This window comes from Ixodes scapularis, unplaced genomic scaffold (assembly GCF_016920785.2).
Source record: "Ixodes scapularis isolate PalLabHiFi unplaced genomic scaffold, ASM1692078v2 PGA_scaffold10__122_contigs__length_95168666, whole genome shotgun sequence".
In the NCBI taxonomy this organism is placed as follows: Eukaryota; Metazoa; Arthropoda; class Arachnida; order Ixodida; family Ixodidae; genus Ixodes; species Ixodes scapularis.
The window spans coordinates 81,210,374-81,236,592 of record NW_024609836.1 but is presented as its reverse complement, the minus strand read 5'-3'; the positions used below and the strand labels follow the sequence as shown (position 1 = coordinate 81,236,592).

At 46.0% G+C, this 26,219-nt stretch overlaps 3 protein-coding genes and 1 pseudogene across 3 annotated transcripts in view; all 4 read right to left on the bottom strand.

Annotated features, from left to right (window-relative positions):
• Nucleotides 1-3,433: 3,433 nt before the first annotated feature.
• LOC120837360 lies at nt 3,434-7,893 on the bottom strand. Its single transcript, XM_040206641.3, has 3 exons — nt 7,393-7,893; nt 6,628-6,766; nt 3,434-5,201 (listed from the first exon to the last, which is right to left on the bottom strand). Exons 1-3 carry the CDS (start codon nt 7,582-7,584, stop codon nt 5,071-5,073), a joined length of 462 nt encoding a protein of 153 aa, XP_040062575.1. The 5' UTR covers nt 7,585-7,893; the 3' UTR covers nt 3,434-5,070.
• Nucleotides 3,434-12,861, bottom strand: LOC8038280 (band 7 protein AGAP004871-like). The gene is made up of 2 exons (XM_040206644.2): nt 12,034-12,861; nt 3,434-4,089 (listed from the first exon to the last, which is right to left on the bottom strand). Exons 1-2 carry the CDS (start codon nt 12,859-12,861, stop codon nt 4,045-4,047), a joined length of 873 nt encoding a protein of 290 aa, XP_040062578.1. The 3' UTR covers nt 3,434-4,044.
• Nucleotides 12,862-16,110: 3,249 nt separating this feature from the next.
• Nucleotides 16,111-17,443, bottom strand: LOC115322174 (annotated as a pseudogene).
• Nucleotides 17,444-24,430: 6,987 nt separating this feature from the next.
• Nucleotides 24,431-26,219, bottom strand: part of LOC8038279 — a 141,335-nt gene continuing 139,546 nt past the window's right edge. Inside the window, exon 24 of the mRNA XM_042288607.1 lies at nt 24,431-26,140. Within this exon, the coding sequence (XP_042144541.1) occupies nt 26,090-26,140 (51 nt within the window). The 3' untranslated portion in view covers nt 24,431-26,089. The remainder of the gene's footprint in view (nt 26,141-26,219) is intronic.

Genomic DNA, 26,219 nt, shown 5'->3' with positions numbered 1-26,219 from the left:
ATATATATATACAATTTATTAAAATTAAAAATTAAAACGTTGCGCATGATGGAGATGGACAGCTCAGAGAGCGCAGACGCCGAAAAGACACAAACACGACACGACGCTGGTGTGTTTTGTTTGTGGCTTCTCTTTCGTTCGCGGTAATTGAGCCGGACATCCCCATTGTACTCTGAATCTATAAATATGAAATTGGCTAATCACAAAGGAGGGACGACGACGGTATTTTGTGTTGAGCTTTCATCATCTTACTAAAATCACGTCAACGAGCTAGGCGAGATTTTTTTTTTAGGTTTTGGAGTTCACAAAATTTTGCAGGTTGATTTGAAGCTATAGTGCCTAGAAGACAAGGCCTGCTCATGCCGTCATCATTAAATGAATACCCCCCCCCCCCCCTCCAAGCGGCAAACGCGCTGAAGAAATAGGCACTCTCCGCTACACTAGTAGTTTTAATGACAGTGATTCAATTCTCGCAGACCAATAGGCAGAAACGCCGCGATCGCTTCTTCGTGCTAACAGTGTCATGTTGTGCACATTGTACCAATGGGCATTACGGGCAGCCCGCGGCGCACGCTGAAGCGGGAGCAAAAAACGTGTCTAAGAAATGAACCGAAGTCAATGGAAGAGCCACATGGCTTCACGCAGCGACTGCCCTACGCCATGGCTTCTACCGCGACTATTCTAGGAGCAACAAATAGCGTCCTAAAAATAACGACCGCCAGACGAGACGTCAAAGCGCCCCAGGACGTGGAACTCCCAGCACGTGACGACAGATGGCGCAGGGAGTGCGGTGCTCTAAGCTCGAGGTCCTCGAGGTTCAACTTCAAGCACGCGGTTCGCGCTCTTGAGTTTGCCGCGGGATCGGGAAACGCAACATTTGGTGTTTCACACTGACGACAGATGGCTCTCGTTGTCCAGCCCTGCTAAAGGCTAGACAAGGCTTCTTGATCTCCGTGTGCGTGTTTGTCTTGCAAGTAACGACAAATGCACTTGGAAGCAGGTGATAGCGCAGCGCTGAAATACCCTGTAACTAAAATGAGCTGCCCTTTCGAGGAAATGCCGGCTAGCACTCGCTCGTAGAACGGCGTCTCGCATGTTCGTATAGCAGTAGCTCTCACCTTGAAAGGCGAATGCGTCGTGGTGCACGTCAAAGACCCCAGGCCAACGGTTGTATTGCACTGGCTTAATTTCTCATCTACAGCTGGGAGACTCCTCGTCTGTTGAGGCAGACCAAGTTCTAGGCTGTATAAACATACACAAAGCCCAATCTTTTAGAAGGGCGAAGCAAGAATTTTATATAGTGGCCGTGTTTGAGCCTTGCTATAAAAACTCTGTTTCACCTTGTGTTGTACCGCACGAAAGGCTACAAGCGTGAGCTCCTTACTCTAGGGCACATCTCGGCGGCACAAGCTCTCGTGCACCAAGGGCAGCTGCCGAAGTTATCAGCACGCGCTTCTAGCCTTCGCTGCGGCACAACATAAGGTGAAACGTTGACACTTCTCCCCTTAACCATCTTTCATCCAAGCACTCCCTCCCTCCTTTTCAGAATTTTCTTTCCAAAGTTTGAGATCCTATGACTTCAGCCCCTTCTTCCCCACAGTGTTCTTCGTGTTAGTACCTTCGATTTCAGTGCACGAACGAATACGCCTCGCAAGTGGGCTCATTTTCGTCTTCTGCGCATGAGAAAGGAGGCGCGAAGGCGGGAGAGGAGGTTGATGACGATTCCGACTAAGCTCCGCCCTCGCACATGTCGGGGGAGGCCGGGGGGTAAACAAACATCGGCGTCGGCCATGGCGGCCGTGTTGTAGCGGCGATCGCTAGTCTTTTATTTATTGTAGCCCGGTTAAAATTTGCCGAGTCCACAAGATCGAGCAGCTTTGTGCCCCTTACGATTCCTCCGTCGTCTGCTAGAGGCATTTCGAAGATTCCAAGATGAAGACGACGAAGAGCATCAAAAAGAAGGCGCTTGCCTAGCCTCGTGATTGAAACGCCGGTTGCGCCGGTCACTACGAGACCGCCGCCCGATTGTACCGGTAAGTTGCCTTTTATCTTGTTCTTCCTTTACGAACACAACGGATTTTGCCTTCTAGCAGGTCTTTATAAATCTTGTGTGGCGGAGTCGATGGGCGCTATTAATCGAAAAACGGCCGAGAATGTAGCGTTTTCGCGATCCTCCGAAGCCTATCTTCGCAGGTGATACTTAGGAATATACACACTCGTCATTTCGACTCGAAGCTGCACGGAGGCCGTATAAGCTATGTTCCGTTTCATTTTAAATGCGGTCGAAGTTAAATCTACATGGGCGAATCCCGAGCTTTGATCATAGCTGCCATGCATGTGCGATCTTGCAGTACAAGCGCTGATCAGATTCTCGCGTTTGTAATTTTCGCTTCGTTCGCACTTAGGTGAGACGCAGTATAGTCATACATCGTATTTGGTATAGTAGTTGCAGTCTACGGTTGTAATCATGGCACTGTAGAAAAGCCCAGAGCTCAAAACTTGCCGCAAAAACGCGATCGTTTTTTCTTTCGGGAATGAAATATGAATGGCTGTTACGTGTAATACAGTGAATCAACTCGGACAGTACAAATTTGCCGTTTCACATTAGCCAGTATGAGTGAATTGCCGACGAAGTACCGATGCCGCCTTTCTGCGAAATGTGTTGCGCAGTGTATCTTGGAACCGCATCGACGCTGTCAGTGTCTGACGTGTTTTTGCGTGTCGCTTGTCTCTTTTTTCGTTCCCATACCAAGATAAAAATTCGGAGATCGCGCACTATCCAAGCCTAGCTAACGAGCGCCCCATGGAATTGACACGGGAGCAAACAATGACTAACATGTACATATTTTTGCTCGCTCAGCAGACTGGGTCAAGCAAAAGCCAGTGTATAAGTGACAAACTTTCTAACATCATTTGTCATTTCTAGGTCCCAGATGGGCTGTTGACATCCAGAAACGCACCAACAGATGGTGGTCATACAGCGATTGTGAAGACATTCCCATTTGGATCCACATTCCTAGTCCACTCATTGATTATCTTTCCTTGTTTCATCAATGCCCAAGTATGCCAGGCGCCGAGTGACTACTTGCATGTGTTAGTAATGGTGGCATGCGAGGCTTCAGTATTGTCGCTGCAGATAGGGCTCACCCTCACACCAATGCTGTTTGTGGTGTACCTTTCCATGGAATTGTTTGGTTGATTCCAATTTCCTAAAAACGCCAATATTCAGTTTGGTGGGCCTTGAGTAGATTCGTCGAGGAGGTCTCGTCTCTTTCCTGGGGGTAATACCATGTCAGCTGCTTTGCATGAGCCACTTGGAAACTGTTCGGACCGCTCTAAAGCACTTGTGATTGACCTTACCTGTTGTGTCCATGCTAATGCTGAAATGTAAAGTTCACTGAACCAAGTTTTACTAATGAACAAACACAATCAGTGGAAAGGTTGAATGGCTTTATTTGTTTTCTCGAAGTATACAGTGTTTCATACATAATACATGATGCTGGCAAGGCTACTTTCATTAGCACGCAGGCAACTTAGTCTACATTCTGTTTCACGATAGCTCGGTGAACTGTGGAGGCTACGGCTTCTGCGACCCAGTAAGAATGTCCGAGCGAGGCACATGGACGCATGTCACAGGAGCGTTCGTGTCACCGCGCCAAATGCAAGGACCACCCCCAGAACCGGCTGTCGTCTTACAACCACATGCTCAATTTGCCCATGAATCTGTGGCGGGTGCTAATGCTAGGGCGATGTTTTGAGCGGAAGTGGTCGATTCACGGCTACGATTGTTTGAACTTCGATCACAAGCCATGTTTTTCTCAAAAAAGTGTTGATCTATATTAAGTGTCGCTAATCAGTAACATGTGTCTTCGTCTTTCTTCAGTGTCGTGTAGTGTTGCGGTCCGAAGAATCCGACGGCAACACTACTAAAAGAAGAAGAAAAAACAAAGCCTAGAACTATGTTTTGTCGCAGATGGCGCTCTTGCTGTGGCAATAACGAGGACTCGACCGTGGAGTGTTGTCACGTGCCTGGCTCCGATGCTCTTATTGGGTCACAATGTTTGCCAATTTACCGAGAAACGGAGTATAGTGTCTCACCTGTACACGCTATAAAACAAATGAGATGCCAGGTGTAGCAACTCTCGCAGCTGTAGCCCTTATATTATTCTTTGCTATGCTGTTTGGAAGAATACATAAAAAAATCAGTTTACAAAGCCGAATCTAATTTTTTGCACTCTTGCATGTTACGAAAATAAAAGCATCACGCCTGAACACCAACATCGGTCTCTAAATTATTCCTTGCTGAAATGAAAAATAAATATACTGTGAATATGAACCAATACAATCTCAAACAGGTTTAAGAATGGATATGATTCAATAAACAATTATTTCAATCTGCAAGCTTGAAATCAAGTATGTGTGTGCATACTTGACCCTGGTCTTTCGACTATTCCCCGTTGACACTTGTTCTCGAAGGATAGGGACTTCGTCGATTTCACGGCAGTTCAAGCATTGGTCAGGCAACACGCTCATGTTTATAGTTTCGGCTGTGCTATAGGAATAACAAAGGTGAGTTGTGTATTGCTGAGTCAAAACAGAACTCTCAGGTCTAAAAGGCTTCTTAAAAATGCACTAAATCTGGTTTTGACTTCATAATTACATGACTCGAACATAAACTACTCACTTCAGCAAGTCTAAGAATTCACAAATAATCTGTGAACATGTATTCTGCTTTTATCTTCATTCACTTATGAAACTGATTGCTTATATAAAATATGCAGTCTTGCACACCTCCCCATTGCGAGAAGGAAAAGGGAGATTCGTTGGCTTTTTTTTCTCGCCGGAAAGCAGAACAAGAAAAGGAACAGGTTTCAATGTGCACATTACGTTGAAGTGGGACAGTTACGGAAACAAATTCTGCATCTTCAATATTCATGAAGTAGGCAGATTACTTTCAAGTCATAAGAGGATAAAGTCAGAAACAACTTCAGCTCGCCTTCAATCAAATTTTCCCTTTAGATCCAGGGACGTTTCACCTTCATAAGGTCATCAGTACCAATTGGCATCCATTCAGGACTGTAATGGTAGATGTACAAGCTTGACCTCAAGGTCGCAGTGCCCTTCTTTCATCTGCTTGCAGTGCGACCCCTCGTGCACTTGGTCCCAGACGGTGAAGCTGGTGCTGGACAGGATGTCGTCCCCTGTAAAAGAGTCGTCCCAGTAGTCAAACGATCCGGTTACACTCTTGAGCAGCGTATTTGTCCTCCTATGCCATTACCAACTGAAAATCAGTGAAACCCTATTTTTCAAGCAGCAGAATGCATAAATGGACATGTCTATTCCATTCCCTTCGTACCGAATACCTGCCAGCATCCAAGGGATGCAAATCAAAATAAATAACATTGCATTATTTGCTCTTTTGAGACTCCTTGAACTTAAACCAACTCAAACACTACCACAATTTTAAAGCTGGGAACTTCGAGGACACCTCTCCATATACCGAGATTACATGCTTGTCCCACTCCTGGCTTGTCCTCATCCTGGCTTGTCCTCAGCAGGGTTGGCCAGTGTGTCCTCATACTCCTGGGTTTTTAGTCTTGGAAGTTAAAGCTTTGGTTTTTGTCATTGCTTGGTTGCTGGTAGATGCTGGAGGAAGCTTGTACTGTTACTTTGAAACATCAAGTTTACAAATTGAACACTAACCCGTATTGATGGTTGGATACAGAAGCTAGATTTGTCATGTCAAGGAGGTTGTCATAAAACCGTGGGCACGGGACTGAAATTAGCGGCGGAGTGAGCGACCGAGGCGCATTCGGGAGTATCAAAGAAGACGAGGTGTGCGAGTTTTGCGCGAAAGCAGGACGATCGGCCAGAGATGTGAGAATGTGGCGTCGAGAGAACTTGAAACGGGCTAACTGCATGACTGTTATCTGAGCTACATTAACCAGAGGAGAAGAGAGAGTAACAAGTGAACAACACTCTATGGCCAAGGAGGTAATTGACCCGGTTTTTTCACCCAAGCATCACAGTAGTCATTTCAACGACCAAGAAAAATACATCCAAACATCAGCACAGCAATAAGAGCAGCGAGCCAAGGAATCGGGTTGTGTGTATGTTTATACAGTCTCAAACTTGATCTGCCTCAACGGGCGATGAGTCTCCCAGCTGTAGATGACCGCTAGCCTGGGGCCCTTAACGTGCATCACGTAGCAGTGATACACGACCGCACGCCAATACAGTGCTCATCCAGATCGAAACGGGCAAATGTGGGGATTGAACACACGATTCTGGGTTCTGCAGCACGAGCTTTCACGCCACATTCTCCGAGCTGGTGCGTGCAAGCCCCCTCGGCCACCAATCCCGCAGTGCCAGGGAATAACATATAATAAATGACAATGGTACAGTGGTCTGCAACAGGTAGCTTTTCGGTGCCTTGAGAAACCAGGTTGAGATCACGTGACACTTTCCTGCCATATATGGCTTGCAAAATAGAGATGCACAAGTCATAAAGCAAGTAATAATTTGATTTTGTTTTTACTAAAGACATCAGCATCTGTATTTGGCTTCCACAACTTCTGAAAGCTACCTCTGAGTGCATAGAGTGGTTTCTTTCATAATCTTACCTACATGGAGAATTTCCCAGCTGGTAACGGGGCCGTGAAACGCAGACCCCCTGAAGTCGCACAGGCGCCGAGGGCATTACACAGGGCCCGCAACATGTCCTCCGAGCAGAGGGCCCTTTCAGTAGCCCGGCAGCCGGTGGATTCTGTTGGAATGATAGGGTAGGGGGAACACAAGCATTTGCAGGTTAACGAACCTAAGAAAACTAGTAGGCAGGTACGAAAACATGCTACTCGCCCCCGCAGCGTTTGCCTCACTGGCAGTTTATGGTGAAACAAATCAGCAGCGAGCGACTGATGGAACACGCGTCAGAAGAACAATTCGTCTTCAGTTTAACACCCTAGGACGGCGCTTTATCGCGCGCGTAAAGCATTGGCGTAGCCAGGTTTTCTTGGGGCCGGGGGGGATTTCGGGTGCGAAGTACTGAACACCCCCTCCCTGGCTACGCCACTGGCAAGAAGTGACATCGGATGTCACTTAGACACGGCGCTATCACTGCTAAAATAGACTACCATCGAACACCGAGTCGTGACTGCGAAGTTAATGACCCACATACAGATATCCTACCACACTATCTGTTTGGACAAGTGGCATACAATCTGTCGCTGGGGGGAAAGACTAAGAACACACAACTGCGCACTCGGCTCGGTCGTACCACACCGATCGCCTAATCCGCTGCTTTTTCGTACCATTCCGTTTTACTTTGCTATACTCCTTTCACGTGCAACTGTTTGTGAATGATGCGAACTGTACAGAAACGACGTAACTCACCTCAGCGAGCGCCATGGCGCGGTTCTCCGGGTTCCAGCGCTGCGGGAGATCGGCCTTCGAAAGCTCGGCAGCCCGTTCAGCTCGCCGAAGAGGGCTGTAGCTACACTTCGGTGCTTCACGGAGACACCGAGACACTTGCTGGCGAAAAGGGGTCTCCGCCAAAAAGTAGAAAGGCTCACTCGCGTCGCACATCACCGTGCTGACGTTGGGGGGGCTCACATCAACATCTCACCGCCGAAGACCGGGACGCATATTGGTGCTTCGTATGCTCCCAGGGTAAATTCTTTCGCGTCAAACGAAGTAACGTACATTTCGAGGTATTTCCGGTCTCTTTTTTCCGTATGCCGCGTCTTCGTTCAAGCACTAGCAGTGGATTTCCGAGAGCCACAGAAAAGGCCTTCCGCAATGGCTGCGGAGAAAAGACGACACCGCTTTGTTTACCCCCGAGCTCCCGCCCGGAGCCATCCTCCAATCAGAGCGCGGCGAGGTGACGTCACGCCACCGGCCTGCGCGAAAGAGCAGACGGCTTTCCCTCCGTATATGCTCCGCATGACCCGGAGCTCGCTTTTGTAGCCACCTCTGCTAGCTGGTTCGGTAAACTCTCAAGCCCCTTCGGTTTGGCTGCTCGGCAAGTATTCTGCCTACCTTCTCTTTTTTCTCTCGCATTAAACACGCACACACGCACGCACGCACGCACGCACACGTGTGTGTGTGCGTGTGGTGTATGTGTGCGTGTGCGCGTGTGTGTGACTTGTGCCTATCTCCAGTACTCTAGTCAACATACTCTATTTCAAATATTTGTTGAAGTATCTTGGTATCTTGCAAATACTTTTGATCGAGAGTATTTGATACTCTATTTTAATTACATTTCTGGGTATCTTGTACTAATTATCTCAAATACATTTTTGACATTCCGCCATTTTCCGAGTATTTTGGTATGAAGGGGCGTGGGCGTGGCACGAGCAAACGTGAACATTCCTTCAAGTAACCAAAGCCTGTTGGTAGCTCCGACTAGCTCCAATGACTTTGACTGAACCCGTGAAAACATCGCTTTTTTGACGATTGTGACTCATATTTCAGCCCAAAGTTCGTACAATGAACGTTTTCCCGTCACCTCCCCAAAGGCGCCTTTTGTTTCCTAGAGTTTCCTCCAAACAATCCTCAAACAAAAGGGGTGGTTTTACGGAAGTAAAGATTGCCATCCTGAGGTGCAACGCAGACCGGGAAACGACATACGACAAAAATGCAGACTTGAGTGTCAAGAAAATAACAAATAGAAGAAAATGATAAGTAAACACACACACACACACACACAAAATACATTTTTGTTTTGCTTTTTGTATATTTGATCCTGCTACGGCAAAACGTCGAGGTTTTCTTTTGATTCTGTTTTTGTCGCCAGTCGGTCACCTACTGCTCGCGCGAACACTGTCTGTGAGCGAACATTGGTAAGCAGAGAACAGTGTCCCCCAACGTTCAGTGCCTTTCCGAACGCAACCTACTTGAAGAAGGTGCGACCACTGCTGTGGCTATTATGTGAGTTGTCTTTGTTATCCAGTCACTCATATCCGTATCCCAAGTTTGTTTTAGTAATATTGATTGTAGTTGAACGATGCGTCTAGGGCGCACCGCAGGACGTGATATTTACCGTTGTCACTATTGGCGAGGCGCTCTGACCCGTTTATTGCCCCCACACCTTGGTGTATACCCAACACAAATCCTGTGCACATGCCCACAGGCCTTGTGGGCATGTTCATGTTATATGTTTAATAGAGCGCGGGGCACAGTGTAATGTAAAGATACTAACAATTAGCAAAGTGACCTTAAGTGCAGGATCTCTCCCGAGAGCAGTCGTCAGAGGATGCGAGCCACTTGGGCTTTTGTGCTGAGCTGAGCACCGTGCATACTGCATTGTTCATGCAGGCCGGAGCGGAAATAAAAGAGCCCCTCCTCCCGCTCAACGGGGAACACGAACTCCAGCCGAACGCTGACGCGGCGTTCGGTTAAGTCAGCCGAGCGCTGAGTCATTGTATTTGTTGTCCCTATTCATGTAGTTCTAAACTTAATCGCTTGGGGCACCACGGTCTGATCTCCTTCCCAATAGCTAAAGCGACCTCTTTTTTATTGTCCCAGAGATGTTTTGTAACATACAGACGCTTTACACACGCGCCAAATTACAACCGCCATTGCTGACCTTCTTTTGTCTTACCGAGATGCCGAGCAACTGAAACAGTAGTTGACGATCCTCTACAAAGGCCAATGCTTTAGAAAAGGACACAGTTGATTCTAATATGGCCATAACCTGGCCTGCTATGGTAATGATGAAGTGAAATAAACGAAATAAGAGGAAACAAAAACTGAAGGTTCGTTATGGCGGCGTCCATTTACAGCTGCTGCAAAGCGTCTATATCAGTGATATCGCCACGCGCGTTGCCGAGCGAGCGCGTGGCCGAATGGTTGCCGCGCTTGGCTCTCGCGCGAAGGCTCCGGATTCAATACCAGGGAGCGGACTCCTCTTCTATTTATTCTTTAAACTTGAAATTCTCGTAAGTTTGAGAACCTGGTCCTCTGATTGAGTTACGAACGTTCTACGCGCCGAACGTTCTACGCCGAATGTTCCAGAAACCCACGCGGGTACAAACGGTGCTCCGAGTAGCGGTCCGGAGTCAGTCTCGCCCAAGCGCTCGATCCTTCTGTTTCGACGACATCGACGCCTGCGACGCTAGCCTTTCTCTATTTTGTTTTGGGCACAATTTCGCCCCATTAAACGTTTAGTTTCTTCAGTTATTCGCCGCCTCATCATTTGTCATTCGTTACAATATCCTGCTCCTTATAGTTGGATTGCATAAAATAGCCATACAAAACTTTTTTTTTTTCGTTTTCTGCTGTTGCGTGTTAATACCCCATGTATATATATTTGACAGCTTGAACCAGGGGAAGATACAGAGAAATTGAGACAGGAGAGAATAGACAGCTGACTACCAACGATTATTTAGTGGGAACTTCTTTTTCCTTGCGTGTTTTGAGACACCAACAAAAATTATTACATATTAGAACCTATTATACTAATATAATAATGCATGTGTATGTTTACAAAAATTTTCACATTACCTAAACCTAAACTAATATTTAAAATGTACCCGCCACAAGCTCATACTGCCATTTTCTGGACCGTGACGCACCGTAGATATTGTCTCTCCTTTTTGTGAATAGTGATGGACGGGGTGCTGACGCACCCACTCGCTTGTTCTTCGATAGCAAGCGCCTCGAGCATCTCGCGCGCATGAGTATTGTTATTACTGGCTAGGATGGTTATGTCCTTGAACGCTGCACTGCAGTGGCAAGTCCTGCAATGAGCTGCAAGATGCCCTGCCGACGTTCCTTTAAGGGATGCTGCGTGCTCGCGGGCTCTGTCGTTAATGCATCAGCCCGTCTGGCCGATGTAGCACTTCCCGCATGAAAGGGGAATGTTGTAAACCACTCCTGTCATGCATGGTACATATTGTGTTCTGTGGGCAATGTCGCACGTTTTTTCTTTGCCTGTTCTGTTGTTAACTCGTCTGCACATGGAGTACGCTTTGTTAGGCGCGGAGCATACTACTTGGATCTCATTCCTCGCGGCGATCTTTTTCAATTTGTGCGTAATCCCGTGAACGTATGGTAGCACAGCGATCTTCCTTCGGGTTTCCTCGTTTACTTTTTTGCATTTCTAGCATTGGTTCAAGCTGTCAAATATATATACAAGTATGTACCAACAAGCTCCACTATCAACCGTTACTCAATTAATAATCCATTCTGGTAACCCAGATTTGCCCAGCTGTATAATTGTCGTTGTCACTGACATCGATGCAAATTATGTAATGCGGAAGTATGTTTAAAAATAATTGAATTACATTTCTAAGTATTTGCACTCTGCTCAAGATACTTTACAGTGAAAGTAATTTGAGTAGTATTTTAAATACTTTATGAAGCAGGTATTTAGAAACTTAAATACTGTTATCGAGTATTTTGTCAAACACTGGTGTGTGTGTGTGGAAATGTTAAAAATATCCAATAATTCCCCTTCATTTTTCATCGGAGTCGTCCCACTTTGGGTTTTGAAGGAAACAAGATATGACGAGGGTGGAACTTCCAAACAAATTTATGATCTGCAGAAAGTACGCATAATATCCGTAGGCAAATAAAAAGTTGGAAGTACTGGTGTCTCAATTTTCTTTTGGCAAGCCTCATCAAAATCGTACCCGAATAACCAGACCTGATTCAAGATTTTATTTATATTTTAATTCACACACGAAAAGAAATAAGTTAATTTAGGTCTGTGTGCAGAATCTGCTATCTTCCTAACCCACACCAAACTAAAAAAACGATAATTTGTTATGACCGAGACGGCTGCACCGGTCCTATAAACAAAGAATACCCACACTCCTAATTCTCAAAGGTATGATGTACGTATAATAAAACGCCCAAAAGTCAAACTTGACAATGTCGATTACAAAACCCCAGTACCAGACGAAACGCAAAAAAACACCAAACGCCGTCAGGGCAACTGCCGTTGGCGAGCACTACTCCAACCGCTGCAAGAAACGACATCTATTTGTCAGGAAGAGACCCACAAAATCACTTAGAAAGCATGCCGCGCATAAGCTCTAGAGGCAGCGGAAATACGATTGTCGAGTTCCGTTCCGTAGCAATGGTGGCCAGCGTCTGCAGGTACCTCAGCTGCAGTGCCGCCGGGCTCTCTGATATGACGTCAGAGGCATCCTTGAGAGCACGGGAGGCTCGTTGCTCGCCTTCTGCCGCGATGACCTTTGCCCTGCCTTCGCGCATGGCCTCCGCTTCAGCAGCCATGGCCCGCTGCATTTGAACTGGTATTCTGAAGTCCTTCATTTCCACCCTCTCAACTTTTACTCCCCAGGGATCCGTAGCCGCGTCCAATGTCGACTGCATCAGCTGGGAGATGGAGTCCCTTTCCGAGAGCATCTCCGACAGGGACTTCGTTCCCAGTACGTTCCTGAGTATACTGGAAGCCAGCAGTTTCGTGGAGCGGGCAAAGTCCTGGACGTTGGTGATGGCGATGACCGGGTTGAAAACGCGATAGTAGACCACAGCGTCGACGGCCAGGGTGACTGAGTCCTTGGAGAGGACCTCTTGAGGAGGAACGTCGAAAGCCCAAGTGCGCAGTTCAACGACGCTGTAGTTGTCAGTGCAGGGTACGATGAAGAACAGTCCAGGACCCTTGGCCCCTCCGGGGAGTAACCGACCCATTCTGAAGATGACGGCTCGTTCGTACTCCTTCACGATGACGATGCAGAAAAAGAGCGAGAAAGGAAAGGTGATGCAGATGAGGAACCACGAAAGAAAAACCAGGATTGTAACGCAAGGGTGGTTTCCCCTAGGCGCCGGAGGCAGCCCATCGGCCATCATCAAACTCTCTTCGCTTCGATGCCGCTCAACTTCGGCGTTCAACATGTGGTGATGTGGCCCTCGCAGATTGTCTTCACGCGGACCTGTGCCACGTCCCTCGGGTCAACCGCGCGAGACGGGGTTTCGATGATGATTGGAAAATGAAAAGAGGTGCCTTCCTTTTCACGCCGCACGTGACCGGAGACATCACGTCACCAACAAACATGCGCGTGAATGTATCTTTGGTGGAATTGCACTGGCAGTTGCGCGTGCTTGCTCACGCGAGCAGAGATCACGGTGTAAGATAATACTCTTAGGTGAGGACAGCGCGCTGCTCGCGACGTGCCGATAAAGTTTGCTTTCCACTCTCTCTCTTTCTCTTTCTGACTATCGTTTTAAGCGGCGCCGGCAGATGACTCGTCGACCCGTGGGCACGGTGTAGGAGGCAGGCAGCAGTGCACAAGACGGCTCGTGCCACCTCATGCTCCTCACGCGCAGAGCTCCAGCGAGGTTGTCGCACGTGCAGAAAGACCACGGTGTATCGGGATGTCATGGCAACGATATATTTTTTTTTAGCTCTCACACAGTTTCGCCGTTTGGCCGCCGGCGACACTGTCAGCCGCGGGCACGGTGGCCGCGGAATGATGCAGCCTTTCGGATGCCCGTCGAACGAACGCTATCTGATTCCTCGCGCCGCGCGTTCAGCCCCGCCGTGTCCTCACCTAAAGAGTGTATCTTACACCGTGGCAGAGACATAGCGGCGGTTAGCCGCTATTTTGTCTTGCAATCGTTCAAAGCGGTGCGGAAACGAAATGACATGAGCGTGAGCTCTCTGTCCCTCACTTCAAAGTCGGCCAGCGATAAGCGCGATGCGTATCGAGTTCGTGACGTCACTACTTCCTGCACGGTCAAGGGTACTGTTGTTGCTTGCCTTGCCGCTTGGTGGCGTCAACGCGTGACAATCTCGCCGGGTAGTAATATCCGAGAACGAGAGATCAAGGTCGCTGCTTTGAAGCGTTATTCCACGGAACGAGCACTCGCGCTAGAAATGCGAGTCTCAAAGGCAGGAGCGCGGGCTAGCTCGCGCTTGCAGCTTATGGCTGAACGGAGCATAGTAAACGCGTTGGCGTTCTTCGCCAAGTCCCATTCAGGACTAAGTAACTCCACTAGTGATCCATACTACCGAGAAGTGGCGCTGCTTCTTGGGAACTCATGACGTCGCGGCATTCCAACGCAGCTTCACAGCCCGCCACCAAACGCCATTTTGAAATCTGTTCATTCGTTTCAAAATGAATTTTCTTGACTTCTCTTCATGCAGCCCAAAAACACTAGCCTAGGCTAGTGTTTCTGGGCTGCTGGTTTAACATAGACCAGATCTAAAGAAAGAAATAAGTGCAAAGCATTTCGTTTCCACACACCTTTAAAGGGAAACTGAAGCGGTTCTGTATCTAAGAGAAAACACTTAAATCGTCTTCATTTGGCCGCCAGGACCACAAATATCAAGGTTATTTTTCAATGTGATGCCTGGATGCAGCAGAAAATTATTTTCAAAGTACCGCTGAAGCCCCTCCTTCCCGTAGCGTGACCTCATATCAGGAGTTTTCGGAATCTCCGTTCTCACGGATCTTCAGCGCCTATCAACGTTGTCGTTTTCTTTGTATTGGTGATAATTCTTGTTTCTGGACTCGTACGGGGAAATGAATCCGCACGTGTGTTTGGTTGTCGGAAAATTTAATGGGTGCTGCCATTTGGGTCGATACCGGGTACTTTTTTTCTACGAAGATGGCTGACTCGGAAGTTGGGGTCAGCATTTTGGTTAATGGAAGAGCCTACATAAGAGGATTTTTTAACGAAGTTGGAGCCCCGGGGCGGGCCAGGCCACTGCTAGCGACGTGTTTCCTCGCTGTATACGCGAGTCTTCGGGTTTTTTGGTTTTTTTTTCGTTTGAAGTTTTTTTTTTTTTTGCTTGTTGAGTTTGCTTCGTTTCTGCGTGTGCTGGTGGGAGCGTGAGTGTGGTGACGACCCCTCTCCGAGCGTCGGACGAACAGTTTGAAAACCGAGACGACCACCTTCTCTGGAAGACGCCTGTAGGCTCGTTGGGACTCTGACTGTATCGGCAAGTTACGACTCGTTTCTTTGGCCGTTCGGGGTCAGCCTCTGGCACTGTAGTGCGAAGTGGAGAACTTTTGAACGGTTTAGAGCAGAGTTGATTTCTGTGGCTGTTGGGTTTTTGGGGGGTGATCCTGTGAGGTGTAGCGTTAGCTTTCGCGCTCAATCGTTTGCTTTCCTTGTTTGGTCAGCAATAAATTTGCCGTCGCTGCTTTTTTTATTATTATTATTTTATGGGTGGCGAGTCTTGTCTCTTGTGTGCGTTAATCTCTGGCTCGCATGAAATCTGTAGCTTCGCGCTCGGAGTGTGCTTTTGTTTGTTCGTTATCTTCTCAAGTCCTCGCCTCTTTGCGTTTTTTTTTTTATTACTTAGCGTAGGTTGATTGCTAATCACCGGTCCAACCTAGCTCTTCTGTTTTTTAGGTAATTCTTTTGTTTAGTTTCAAAGTCAATCAATACTTTTTTTTTCTTTTTTTACTTTGGTGTTGTTACAGCCACGTTGGGGAACTTTAAATATTTTAGATTGGGGACAAAAAGGTAACGACACACAGTCTGGCCTCGATAGCTCTGTGTGTCGCCCCTTTCATTTCTGCTTCTCAGATAACAAAAAATAAAAAGTTCCTAGCAGTTTACGGAAATGTAGTATAATGTCCAAAAATAAGCCCTACATTTATATACGGTATTCATGTTTAACATTCATACATTCTAACAAAAGATCACCCGCGACATCTTTACAACCTACTTATAGGTTTTTAAACAAAAGTTTGGTTGCAGTTCTAGTCGCCTGTGTAAAAAAAAGTCCGCCGAAAAGGAATATCACTGCTTTTGACTACAGTAACACATGCCTGGATGCAAAGTTATCGCAAATCGTGAACTAGGCACGAACATTTCAAAACCAGCGGCTCGCCGCTGACAAAAGAATTACTAGTTTTTTGTTTTTTTTTCTTATCTATCAAATTTTGGGATAAGGATGTGCACTAATATGTTAGAACTGAAAAATTACTGTAGCTGAATGCGTGAGAATGTCATGCACAAAACACGTTACAGTGTGTGCAACGAAACTGTGTGCGTTGAGAGCATCCAGCGTTTCGGCATCTGGATCCTGACCTTTGGTTTGACAGTTCTGGCATATGTCTTGCTCCCGAGATCCTGACCACGGCAGAAGTCAGGGGTGTCGTCGTCATACAAGGGCGTTTTCTGAGGGGCTCATCTGAATTTGCTTTCGTCTTTGCTTGTTTCTTCTGTTAGCAAGTGATGCGCGATTGACCATTTGAAATCAAGGAGCTTTAGCCGCTGTTCCTTTGAAACATTAAGAAGTTGACGGTCTTACTTGTACTGCAACTATGCATTTATGGCAGCCATGTCCGCCAGAAAAAGAAGCGTTCGCACAGTCCACTTCCTTGTTCTCACCGTCGTCGGACAGAGACTCAGCATCCGGTCACACAGGTCGATACAGCCCATGTTTTCGTTGTATTCGTCCACTATGGCTGGACGGGATACATCCCGGTAGATTTTCTGCTTCTTGCACCACTTTTTGCAGGTTCCAACAGGTTGCTGTCCGATGTGTGTGGAAGCCAGGGTTTGTTGTCAACCTACTTCACGAGACAGATGCCATCCGATACATTTACCGTTTGACTTGAGGATCCCGTTTCTTTCTTGATCAAAGTCTTGTCGTCGGGGAGCTTTGCATCTTTCGGGATCCTGTTCTTCATAATGGTGCCAGTTGCACGCAAGTCCTTGCTTGCCAAGCGATGTAACAGAGGTACTGTTGTGAAGTGCCGATCAAAAAACAGCGCGCTGCCGGATGGCAGTGCGATAAGCGCAATACAGCGCAAGCAAAAGCACCCAGTTCGGAAGTATTAGGTGACAAAGTAGACTTTCCTTGAAGAATCTCAAAGTCAAGTACCATTTCCGTGGGGCTAGCGAGGACAGAGCTTTTTTTTTTAGCTTTGTGGATGCGGTTTCTTAGGGACATACTGGTTTAGTGTTGTTGCACCTCTGAATGGGATCATTTGTTCATCTATGCTCGCTATCGGGCTCCTTGGCAGCTGGAGGCAAGCTTTCCTGGTGCTTTGTTATGAACGGCCTCACCTACCGCGGCTCATCCTTTTTTCTTCATCAGTGACATCAAGGTCATTCACTACGTTTAAGTTACTTCGGAGCAAGAAGAAGCGGTCCCGTGGTATCACATTGGCGATTGCTGGTATTCGCGTCAATCTAGCCCAGTATAGGCAGATTTGTGGGTAGCCCAAACAACTCATCATAAATGTTACCCCATGAAATGCTTCAGTTCGGCTGTTTAACTATTCAATGGAGTTCCCTGTCTTTGAAAGGACACCTGTCATTTCATGCGTATTGCGATAGGTGGCGTCTGTGAGGTACTGTTACAAATAGAATGAAGGTGTCCAGTCTTTTCGGGAATCAGGGTGAGAAAGTGGTGCACCAGGAACATCAAGGAGAACAGACGTAAATAGAGCACCTGGCCTTCAAGGTGGAAGTCTTCCTGCGCTTGTTTATGTCTCGTCCTCGGAGTCGTCATCGCCTGATGATTCTGAAATTCTTAAAATATTTTTTGAGACACCATGATTTACGCCTGATACAAATGTACCCACCTGTCAAATACTCTTCTGAATCGGCTGGTTGCAGTAATGTTGTACCATCTTCTTCGACTGACAAGTCAATTTCTGAGGCGTCCTGGCTGGCAAGTCTCCAAGATCTCTTCAGCGGTCTTCTTGCGTGATCCTGAAATTGACGGACAAATGAGAAAATATTTAAGTAAATTTATTAAAACCAGAACAAATTAAATAATTAGAATTGAATATAAACTACAATCCTTTTTATACACCGACTAAAATCACTTACGGTTAGCGTGCTTGTTTCCCACGCAAAAGGCCAGGGTTCGATGCCTGTCAACGGACAAACATTTTTGCTCTTTCTGTAATGGCGCGTTCTAGTAAATTTGAGAACCTTGTTGCTAATTCGTGGTTAGAATGTTCTGCTCGCCGAACTTTCTACGCCGATTGTTCCAGAAGTCCACGTGCTACATAAGGTGCTCCGCGTGGCGGACCGTAGTCAGTCTCATCCCAGCGTTCGATCCTGCTGTTACGCCGACTTCGACGTCCGCGACGCTCTGTTGTTATCCTCTGTTTCCTTTCTGTTTTGGGCACAAGTTCGCTTGATTAAACGTTGCAGTTTCCTCAGTTATTCTTTGTTTCCTCACCTCTTCATTCGTGACAATATATATATATATATATATATATATATATATATATATATATATATATATATACACTTTCACTTTCCCTTGGGACAGAAAAAAAATTCAGTTTTGTTCGCGTGTTTGCTTGCTCAGTCAAGGATGCCCAAATACCCAGTACATTTTCCAGAATACATGTTTTGCACTACACAGAAATGTTGAGGAGGGACTCACACCCAACAAACAACAAACGCATTGTAATATTTCTAAACACAAATATTACAGCCAAGCTTTGGTTTCTCAATAAAAATACATTATAATCATAAGTTTCGCAAACTCAACAATAAAAAAACGTTAAATTTGGAGGAGGAGGAGGAGGACAAAACATATTTATTAAGCGTTTTACGCTGTGGGGTGGATCCTCAATTCAGGTACCCATGTGCCGTCCTGGCTCGATCGGCCCTCTCCACCAGCAAGAGCTGATCTTGAGGGAGGGAGCTGGACAGCAGTGTCTCCCACTGCTCGGCGGTAGGGGAAGGAAAAGGGGGTGACATGTCTGGGTTGTTGTCGTACTCCCATATGATGTGTCTCAGGGTGCCGGGTTGGTTACAGAATTGACATTGGGCGTCGAATTGTTGAGGCACGAATGATACTGCAATGCACTTGATTGGTTTATTAGTGCAGATACACTAAAATAAATAAAATATATAAAGGGAAGCTCTTTTTTTCTTGTCAGATAATCGGCGGCAAAATGTTTCTGTGGCGCCCTCTTATGGCTTCCGATGGTGACGTCAGGACCGGGATTTGCCGTGCTGTGGCATCACGAGTTGTAATCTTGGCTACTCATGATCAGTTGCAAAATAAGTTCGATGGTGCGGGTAAAAAAGCACGATGGGAGGTTGGAGTCATCTCATTCCTAAAATGACACCATGAGAGTTGACAGTTTGGCATAGATCTTATTTCCGTCGATGATAGCAGAACTATTCAAAAGAAAGATATCATAGTGAGCGTTTGGTCAACCTTTGAATGCCGACCAAAACGACGCTTTTGGTCGTCCATGTCACCAATAGCCCCTCCTGTTTCTTTTTCTTCTACTGAGACGTCCCCCTTTGTGTCACTTTCTGCTTTTTTTCCTCACCACAGTCTCGGCTGTTACAGAAAATGATTAACTATCACCAGCTCGCCTGCATGCTCCCTGTCTTTATGTTAGACCTTATCTGTTCGCAGAAAGATGTCCCCTGCTTCACCACGATTTGGTGTGAGCAATGCACATCCGCGTGATCTGTTACTGCCGATTCTAGGCGTGGTGCCATACCGTCCCGACGTTTTTCGTATGTTTTAAACATAGCTCTGTTTTGCAGTAGCGGTACTGGGTCGTCTGACGGCACTTGTAACTTTGTCATGTCTCTAAGTTTCGTGTACTATAGCCACTTTAAAAAAAGGGGTCTATAGAACCCAAAGCTTTGTGACTTTATTACTGAAAGTCACATGTACTATCAGCTAACCCAGGCGCCATTTCCAAAACATAACTTTCTGCAAAACTTGGGGATTACGTCAGCAGGTGTGGGAACGTCCTTAGTATCAGGGGTAACAGGGGTCCTCTTTTAATTTCGCTACGAGTAAGAAAAGGTGACTCTACCCCATGACTCTAACTTACAGAGAAATTAAGCCATTCATGATGGGGAAATTAGAAAAATAAAACATTATAGGCCATCAAAAATATGCAAAATGACAAAACAAATTCACCAAACTCCGCCGCCTCTAAAAGAAAAATATAGATATATGTGTTTTCCCAGTGTTCATCGTTTATTCTTTCTTCTTCCATCACCTGAACCAACACGCTCTTTTCCCAAGCTATAGATATATACACCCACCAGACAACTTTCAACAACGCTGAAGTTAGAGGGAAAACCGCTAAACTGGCAACAATGTTCGTGATACAGAATACACAGCAGCTAGGAGGCTCCAGCTTGATTATACTAAGTCTGAAAAACAACCTTTCAATAACAGGTGCCGTATTGAAGCACCCTTTAGAATACTTGATATTGAACATCCAGAACGCTGCAATCAGAGATGCTATAGGCCCTCGATGATGTTCATCGCTCTAAAGAGTTTCGTTGACCTTGCATGGGCGAAAAGGTGTCCGGAAAGTTTTAGGCCGTCCCCATGAAACACAACACAAGGCAGGCCATATAGATTGCGTCTTCACTCCGTAGTACGAGTAGGAGGAAGTCGTATAGTATAACAAGAACATGTACTGGGACGTGAGAAATGCAATGGAGTTTTGACATTTGAGTCACTACAAAAAGGACTTTCTCAAAATATGGCATTAAAAAAATTAGTAGTAAAACACAATTCACAAGGTAATGCCTCGGTAGATTGAATCTCAAAATGCATATGTGGTTTTGAATATTTACTTCAAGAAGCTGTCCCACAATGTACAACTTGCCTATTTTAAGATACGACATCAATTTACAAAGTTATTTGAAAAAAAAAAAAACGTTTTGTACTTATATGTGGACGACCTAGTTTTTTACGTGTGTGGCACCATTTAGAACTAGAACGTCGGCACAAATGAACTGCAAACAAATATGTTCCAAATGTCTCTAAAAAAAAACTGTGCCTTTTTTTTACCGCAAAAAAAAACAAAAAAAAAACTGCATCGCTATTTTTTTAATTTTTTTTTGTCGAAATGTAGCGCTGGTGATTTGGACCAGATGCCAAAGTTTCAGAGCTTGCCGTTATCTTGTCTAAAAGGTTTAGGCTATTTTTTTTAATATGATGATGAAATGTGGCCCGTTTCCTGTAGCCAACACCATTCATCTCTTTGCAATAATTTCTATGCGAAATTGAAACTGCCAGTCGAAACTATGAATACAATATGAACTATGTAAGGCACACCTGAAAAGCGTTGATCCTTAACATGTTTATCTGCTAATTATTTTTTTATACATGTTATGTTCTGATATCTGTCCTATTAGTTTGTAGTTCTTTGTTTTCTTTTTGCGCTTTCGTATTATTTACCTTGTCGTCACTTTTTTGCCATCTGTATGTGTCATTTGATCCCCCCTCATGTAATGCATTTCATTTGAAATGCCTTTGAGGTAAAATAAACTGAACTGAACTGAACTGAACTGAACTGAACAATATATATATTTTTCATTTTTTCCTAGTTTTGTCTGGCAGTTTCAATTTTTCCCCGCGTCAAAAAAAAAAAAGAAACTACAAAGACACCTAAGATTGTTAACGTGTTGGAATGCGAAAGCATTCGTATACGTAGCGTATTCCTACAAGCTGCGCGCCGTGCTTGAGCTGACCGAGCGGCCTCTGCGTAGGCTATATACGCGCCCGGGCGGGATCTGCGACCCGCCGCCACGTCCACTCTGCAGAGCCCGGTAACCCTCTCCCTCTTACAGTCGGCCAGGCCGCTGCGCCATGGAGACGGCTTCTCTGTGGGGTGGCGTTCCTTGGAACTATGCCGCACGCCAGCCAATGGGAGTTTATCCGTCAATTCGCCGCTACGTACTACAGGCTTCGCTCCATGGGACAGGGGAATTTAGGTGCCGTTCGGCGCGGCTTCAGGAGCTGATAACGCCGGTTCGCTCCATGGGACCCAGTTAATGCCTCCGCATTAATATGTTTATAGTCAACGTTTTAGTACGGCTCTGATCATAAAACTGACGCGCATAAATCGGAAGTTCTCTTTAGTCACCTATTAATATTTCCAAATTGTAGTTGCTGCAAAAACTTGAAAATGTAATCAAGAACTTATCTTGACTGAAAAAACGACGCGCTTCCATCCACCCGTTCGACCGCCGTGTCTTCTTGTTGACAGTGATAACAATGAAGCGTCTCCACGGTTTAGAATTCCAAGCCGAAACTATGAGAAATGGCAGTCACTTCTAATTTTGTTCCTAATCTTCCCCATTTTTCCTGGTTGGATTAGCCCTTCCCCCTCTCCCCCAACGTTCTCAAAAATGTGTGTTACACGCAGTGCATAGTATGACACCGGTCTATTATAGTATCAGCGAAGTTATATCTCGGAAAATTCAAAATTTCAGGCGGAAACACCTTGTCTGCAAAAAGTGTATTATTTTCTGAACACACTTCCGAAGCCGCCAAAGTGTGTAACAAGAACTCTTTATATACTCAGTAGGTGTACCAATGACACTACACCTATTGTAAAAAAAAATATATAGCGTTTTCAAAATCTGCAATTCGGTGTGAAACACATTCCAAACACCATTATAGGTGTTTGAATTTTACTGCGCAGGCAGAAAGTTTTGTTTTCCTAAGTCCAGTGTCTTTTTAACGCGCATCACGCAGTATAGTAATACACACGACCGCACGGCAGTAAGATGCTCCTCCAGATCGAAACAGGTGAGGGTCGGGGTTGGACACAGGACCCCCGAGTTCCTTCGGTCTTTTGAATGACCATGAGACGCCTGTGATAACTACAGAAGAAGAATGCGGGCTTTCGCGAATCGCTGTACGCGATCCTCTCAAGAAGAGCGCAAGTTCTCGCGATCCATAATTATATAAGGTCCTGTGTTTTAGGTCTATACCAGGGGTGGCCAAACCGCGGCTCGCGAGCCGCATGCGGCTCTTTGCTGGTCCAAGTGCGGCTCGCGGATCCCTCGTAAAAGGACCCCCCCCCCCCCCCGGCCCCTTTCTGCGTCCCAGGAAAAAAAAAAAAGAAGGGATTTCAGGCAGAATAAAGTACGGCTCGCGGTTTGGTAACCTTGTACCTCCATACGTACATTTGCACAGCCTTGTGCACTCATACGTACAGTCAGACTCTAAACAAAGTTTAAATTCCCCCCCCCCCCCCCCCCCCCGCGGCTCTTAGAAGTTTCGTGGTTCCGTTTGCGGCTCCTAGGCCGGGTCAGCCTGGCCACCCCTGGTCTATACCGACAAACACTGGTGCTTGTCAGATAATTTTACGTAAAATTATCCCCCAAGACGGTTTTCTTTGAATCGATGAATACCAAAAAACCCAAATTTGAGCTGTCTTCGAAAATATATATATATATATATATATATCAGGAGTCGATAGCAACTACACTTCACTGGATCCTAATGTATTCCTATGTGTCTTGCAGATCCAGAGAAATGTAGTAGCCACTGTATTTTGGATTCACACGGGGCTGCTGATTTTTGTGCTACGTGGTCAAGGCCAGCGTGGCGTCCGCAATACTCCAACTCTGTCAAAGGTAGTTGGGTACAGATTGCGACTGAGGAAAAAAAAAAAAAGCAAACAGATTGGCGCACCCCAGAGCCGTATATGTCGCACCCTTGATTTAGTTGGTTGTAGCCTTTTCCTCATGGATGGCACAGAAATATTCCGAAACAAACGAGTTGCATGCTCGCAGCTGCGGTTGCAGGTCGGGCGCTCGAAGTGGGCTCGGGCCACGGGCTGTTTGCCGCCAATCTTACCAAGCTAGACTTTGTTCGCCCAGCGTCCTGTTCCCCGATATTATTGTGGGCGCCACCACCTTAGTGCTTGTACAGAGCAGAGGCACCTGTGGATCATCATACTTCAAAAGTGCGATTTCCTTATAATTAGATTCGGTGTTAGGAAGCTCATGTAATATTGCCTCGCTCTGTCGCGAACTGTTTGAACATTTGTCGATGACAGAAAAGTGTTTCCTGTGATTATTTAATTCGCGACAAGACGTGTCACGTTTGTGGCCGCGCTTGTTGCCAGGAATGAACGGTGAGGTCGGTCGGAGCTACATCATCAACCACTTAGAGGAAGGAGGAAAAAATAGAAAGGACGGAGAGGAGGGTGCTGGCAAATGCGGGGTACCAACACCTTATGCATAACAAGGCAGCAGTGCTGGAGTCTAGACGTAACCGAGGGGAGGCACGGGGACTGGTCTTCCTACTGATTGAACAGAAGTGCCAGCCGAACACTGACGTCGCATTCCTCTCCAATCCGCGCCCCGTGCTGGCCGATCTTTAGGTGACGTGGGGGTTTCAGCACTACGTCCTGGTTATCTAGGTGTTGTTTTCACTAATGGCGACCATTAAAAAAGCGGGCTTCTGATCGCTGCTATTTTCAGTGCTTGTGCACATGCGTGCTTGACTTGCTTTCCGAAGTGACGAACGTGCGCCTGCTGAGCTCTGGATATAGCACGTTGGACTCTGATGTAAACATTAAAATCATGTAAAATTTGAAAGCTTTTTTTGTGTGTATGCTTCCCTAGGAAAACTAACAAGTCAATTACCACGTCTCGGTTAGAAGTCAATTCACTTTCATCGACGTGCGGTGGGAACTAGCGATGGTTCGTCGCACTCAAAGTTTGACCGATGAAAGAAACTTCACCATTTAGTTGATCACACTTTATTGAACACAGCCTGCACATACGTCCCCCGTGCATCGAGGGGGCCGAAGCAGTGTTGCTCATAACTTTGATAACTTTTGTATTTACATTTTTTTTCTATTACGCTTAATTACAAAGAGGAACGCTTTCTTGCCTTCGAAGAAAATTAAAACAAAAACTAACGCGACATAAATGTGCACCTAGAAGTTATTAGAAATCCTATAGAGGTATCCACCGCAGGTAAGTCGACGATGCGTGTCAAAAAGAGGAAAACTAGAAAGAAAGTTTGATCGTTGCGATCGATAAGGCAAACGGAGTATCAAATAACCTCTTGTGAACGTAATATTAAATCTTCGCAAACAACACTCACACGCACACACAATTCACACAGACGATCACAGCACTATTGGCATGTCGAACTACATTGCTTAGACTGCGTGCAGTTAACAGAAGCAATGATGACTCAGCGACGTAAATACCAGGTATTGTCATGACACACAATCGAGCATTTTCTCGCAACTGATAGCGGCGTACAATGTTTAACGGGCTAGGTTTGTAAAAGGTCCAGCACCTGCTTCTCGTTAGACGAAGTTCGTGACTTTATAAAAAAATACACCAACTCTACCGTCAAACTGGGACGTCGTCAACATTCTCACAGAATGTTGACCAGAAGTTATACTTCATGTCCATTGGTTTAGTTGGAAGAAACTTAAAAAAATAGCTAACTCTTCATGATCCATTCGGTCCTAAGTTCGACTACGGTTTGTAGGCCAAGGCACTTAAACAAGCCCAAACAAGGGGTGGGTGATGGCGGGGTTTTCCCACGAGGTGTGGGCACTGCGCATGCGCAGAAACCAGCTCTGACGTCACGACGCAGCGCCATGACGTCAGAGTCGCGTGTTTGTGTTTAGCTGACAGAAATGCGAACGCATGCACTCGTGACGAAGAGAGCTCTCCAGCGTCATGTACTTCTTTCTATTTGCTGGGTTCAAGGAAACGCACACAGGTGATTATACGCCCAACTCATTGTTAATGAGGTTTGAACGCTTCTTCATTTGTGCATTTTTCTCGTGCTTTGGGGCGCAGTCGAACTTAAGGCGGACAGAAACCTAGCACAGTAGCTGCAGTAGTTCACGTAAGCAAAGCCGAAAGGCCAAAATATAAAAACGATCCTGACAAAAAGTATGATGTAAGTTTGCTTACACAAATGTACACATATTGTAAGAGCGCTCTGAACACACTTTATATAATAACTGTATTTACAAAAGAAAAAAAAAGTTTTCAGTATCAAAGCTCTGATTGAAAGCAAGATGCATTGTCTGAATTACTTTCAATCGTCAAAAGCTCAGGGTTTCAGAAAGGCACTTAGAACGCCACTTTATGAGCGAACGATACTCGAAAATAAGTTATCTCGTCCATAGTGTATACAGACAACAACACATGAAGGACACTGACACACAGTTTTGCGGGTTCGCGTCTCCGCTGGCGTTCACAAACTCAGTCGTTCCGGAGCTCGCGTCCACTTATGGCCCCTGGTAAAAGTATCGCATAACGCCGTCACGTCGGCCGGCGTCATATGTACATGACGAATAAACTAAGTATGAACATTATGTACTAACAGTATATTACAGTCCACGTAAAAAAATATAGCCTAGTTCCATGATCACGCTTGCACGTTTCCATTCTTCTCCTCTGGTTTTTCTCCGTCGTAGGTCTGTAAAAAAGGAAAAATATAGAAGCTGCATTAGAACGCGAATATTACCCTTATAGGTACTCCCATACCCACGCAGCTT

Excerpts from the sequence above, each read along its gene's own strand:
- LOC120837360 (XM_040206641.3), bottom strand. The coding sequence starts at position 7,584 with ATGTGCGACGCGAGTGAGCCTTTCTACTTTTTGGCGGAGACCCCTTTT. Across the intron at positions 6,767-7,392 it reads GCGCCATGGCGCTCGCTGAG|AATCCACCGGCTGCCGGGCT; the intron begins GTGAGTTACGTC and ends TCATTCCAACAG. Across the intron at positions 5,202-6,627 it reads CCAGCTGGGAAATTCTCCAT|GGGACGACATCCTGTCCAGC; the intron begins GTAGGTAAGATT and ends ACTCTTTTACAG.
- LOC8038280 (XM_040206644.2), bottom strand. The coding sequence starts at position 12,861 with ATGTTGAACGCCGAAGTTGAGCGGCATCGAAGCGAAGAGAGTTTGATG. Across the intron at positions 4,090-12,033 it reads TTCCGCTGCCTCTAGAGCTT|TATACTCCGTTTCTCGGTAA; the intron begins ATGCGCGGCATG and ends CAGGTGAGACAC.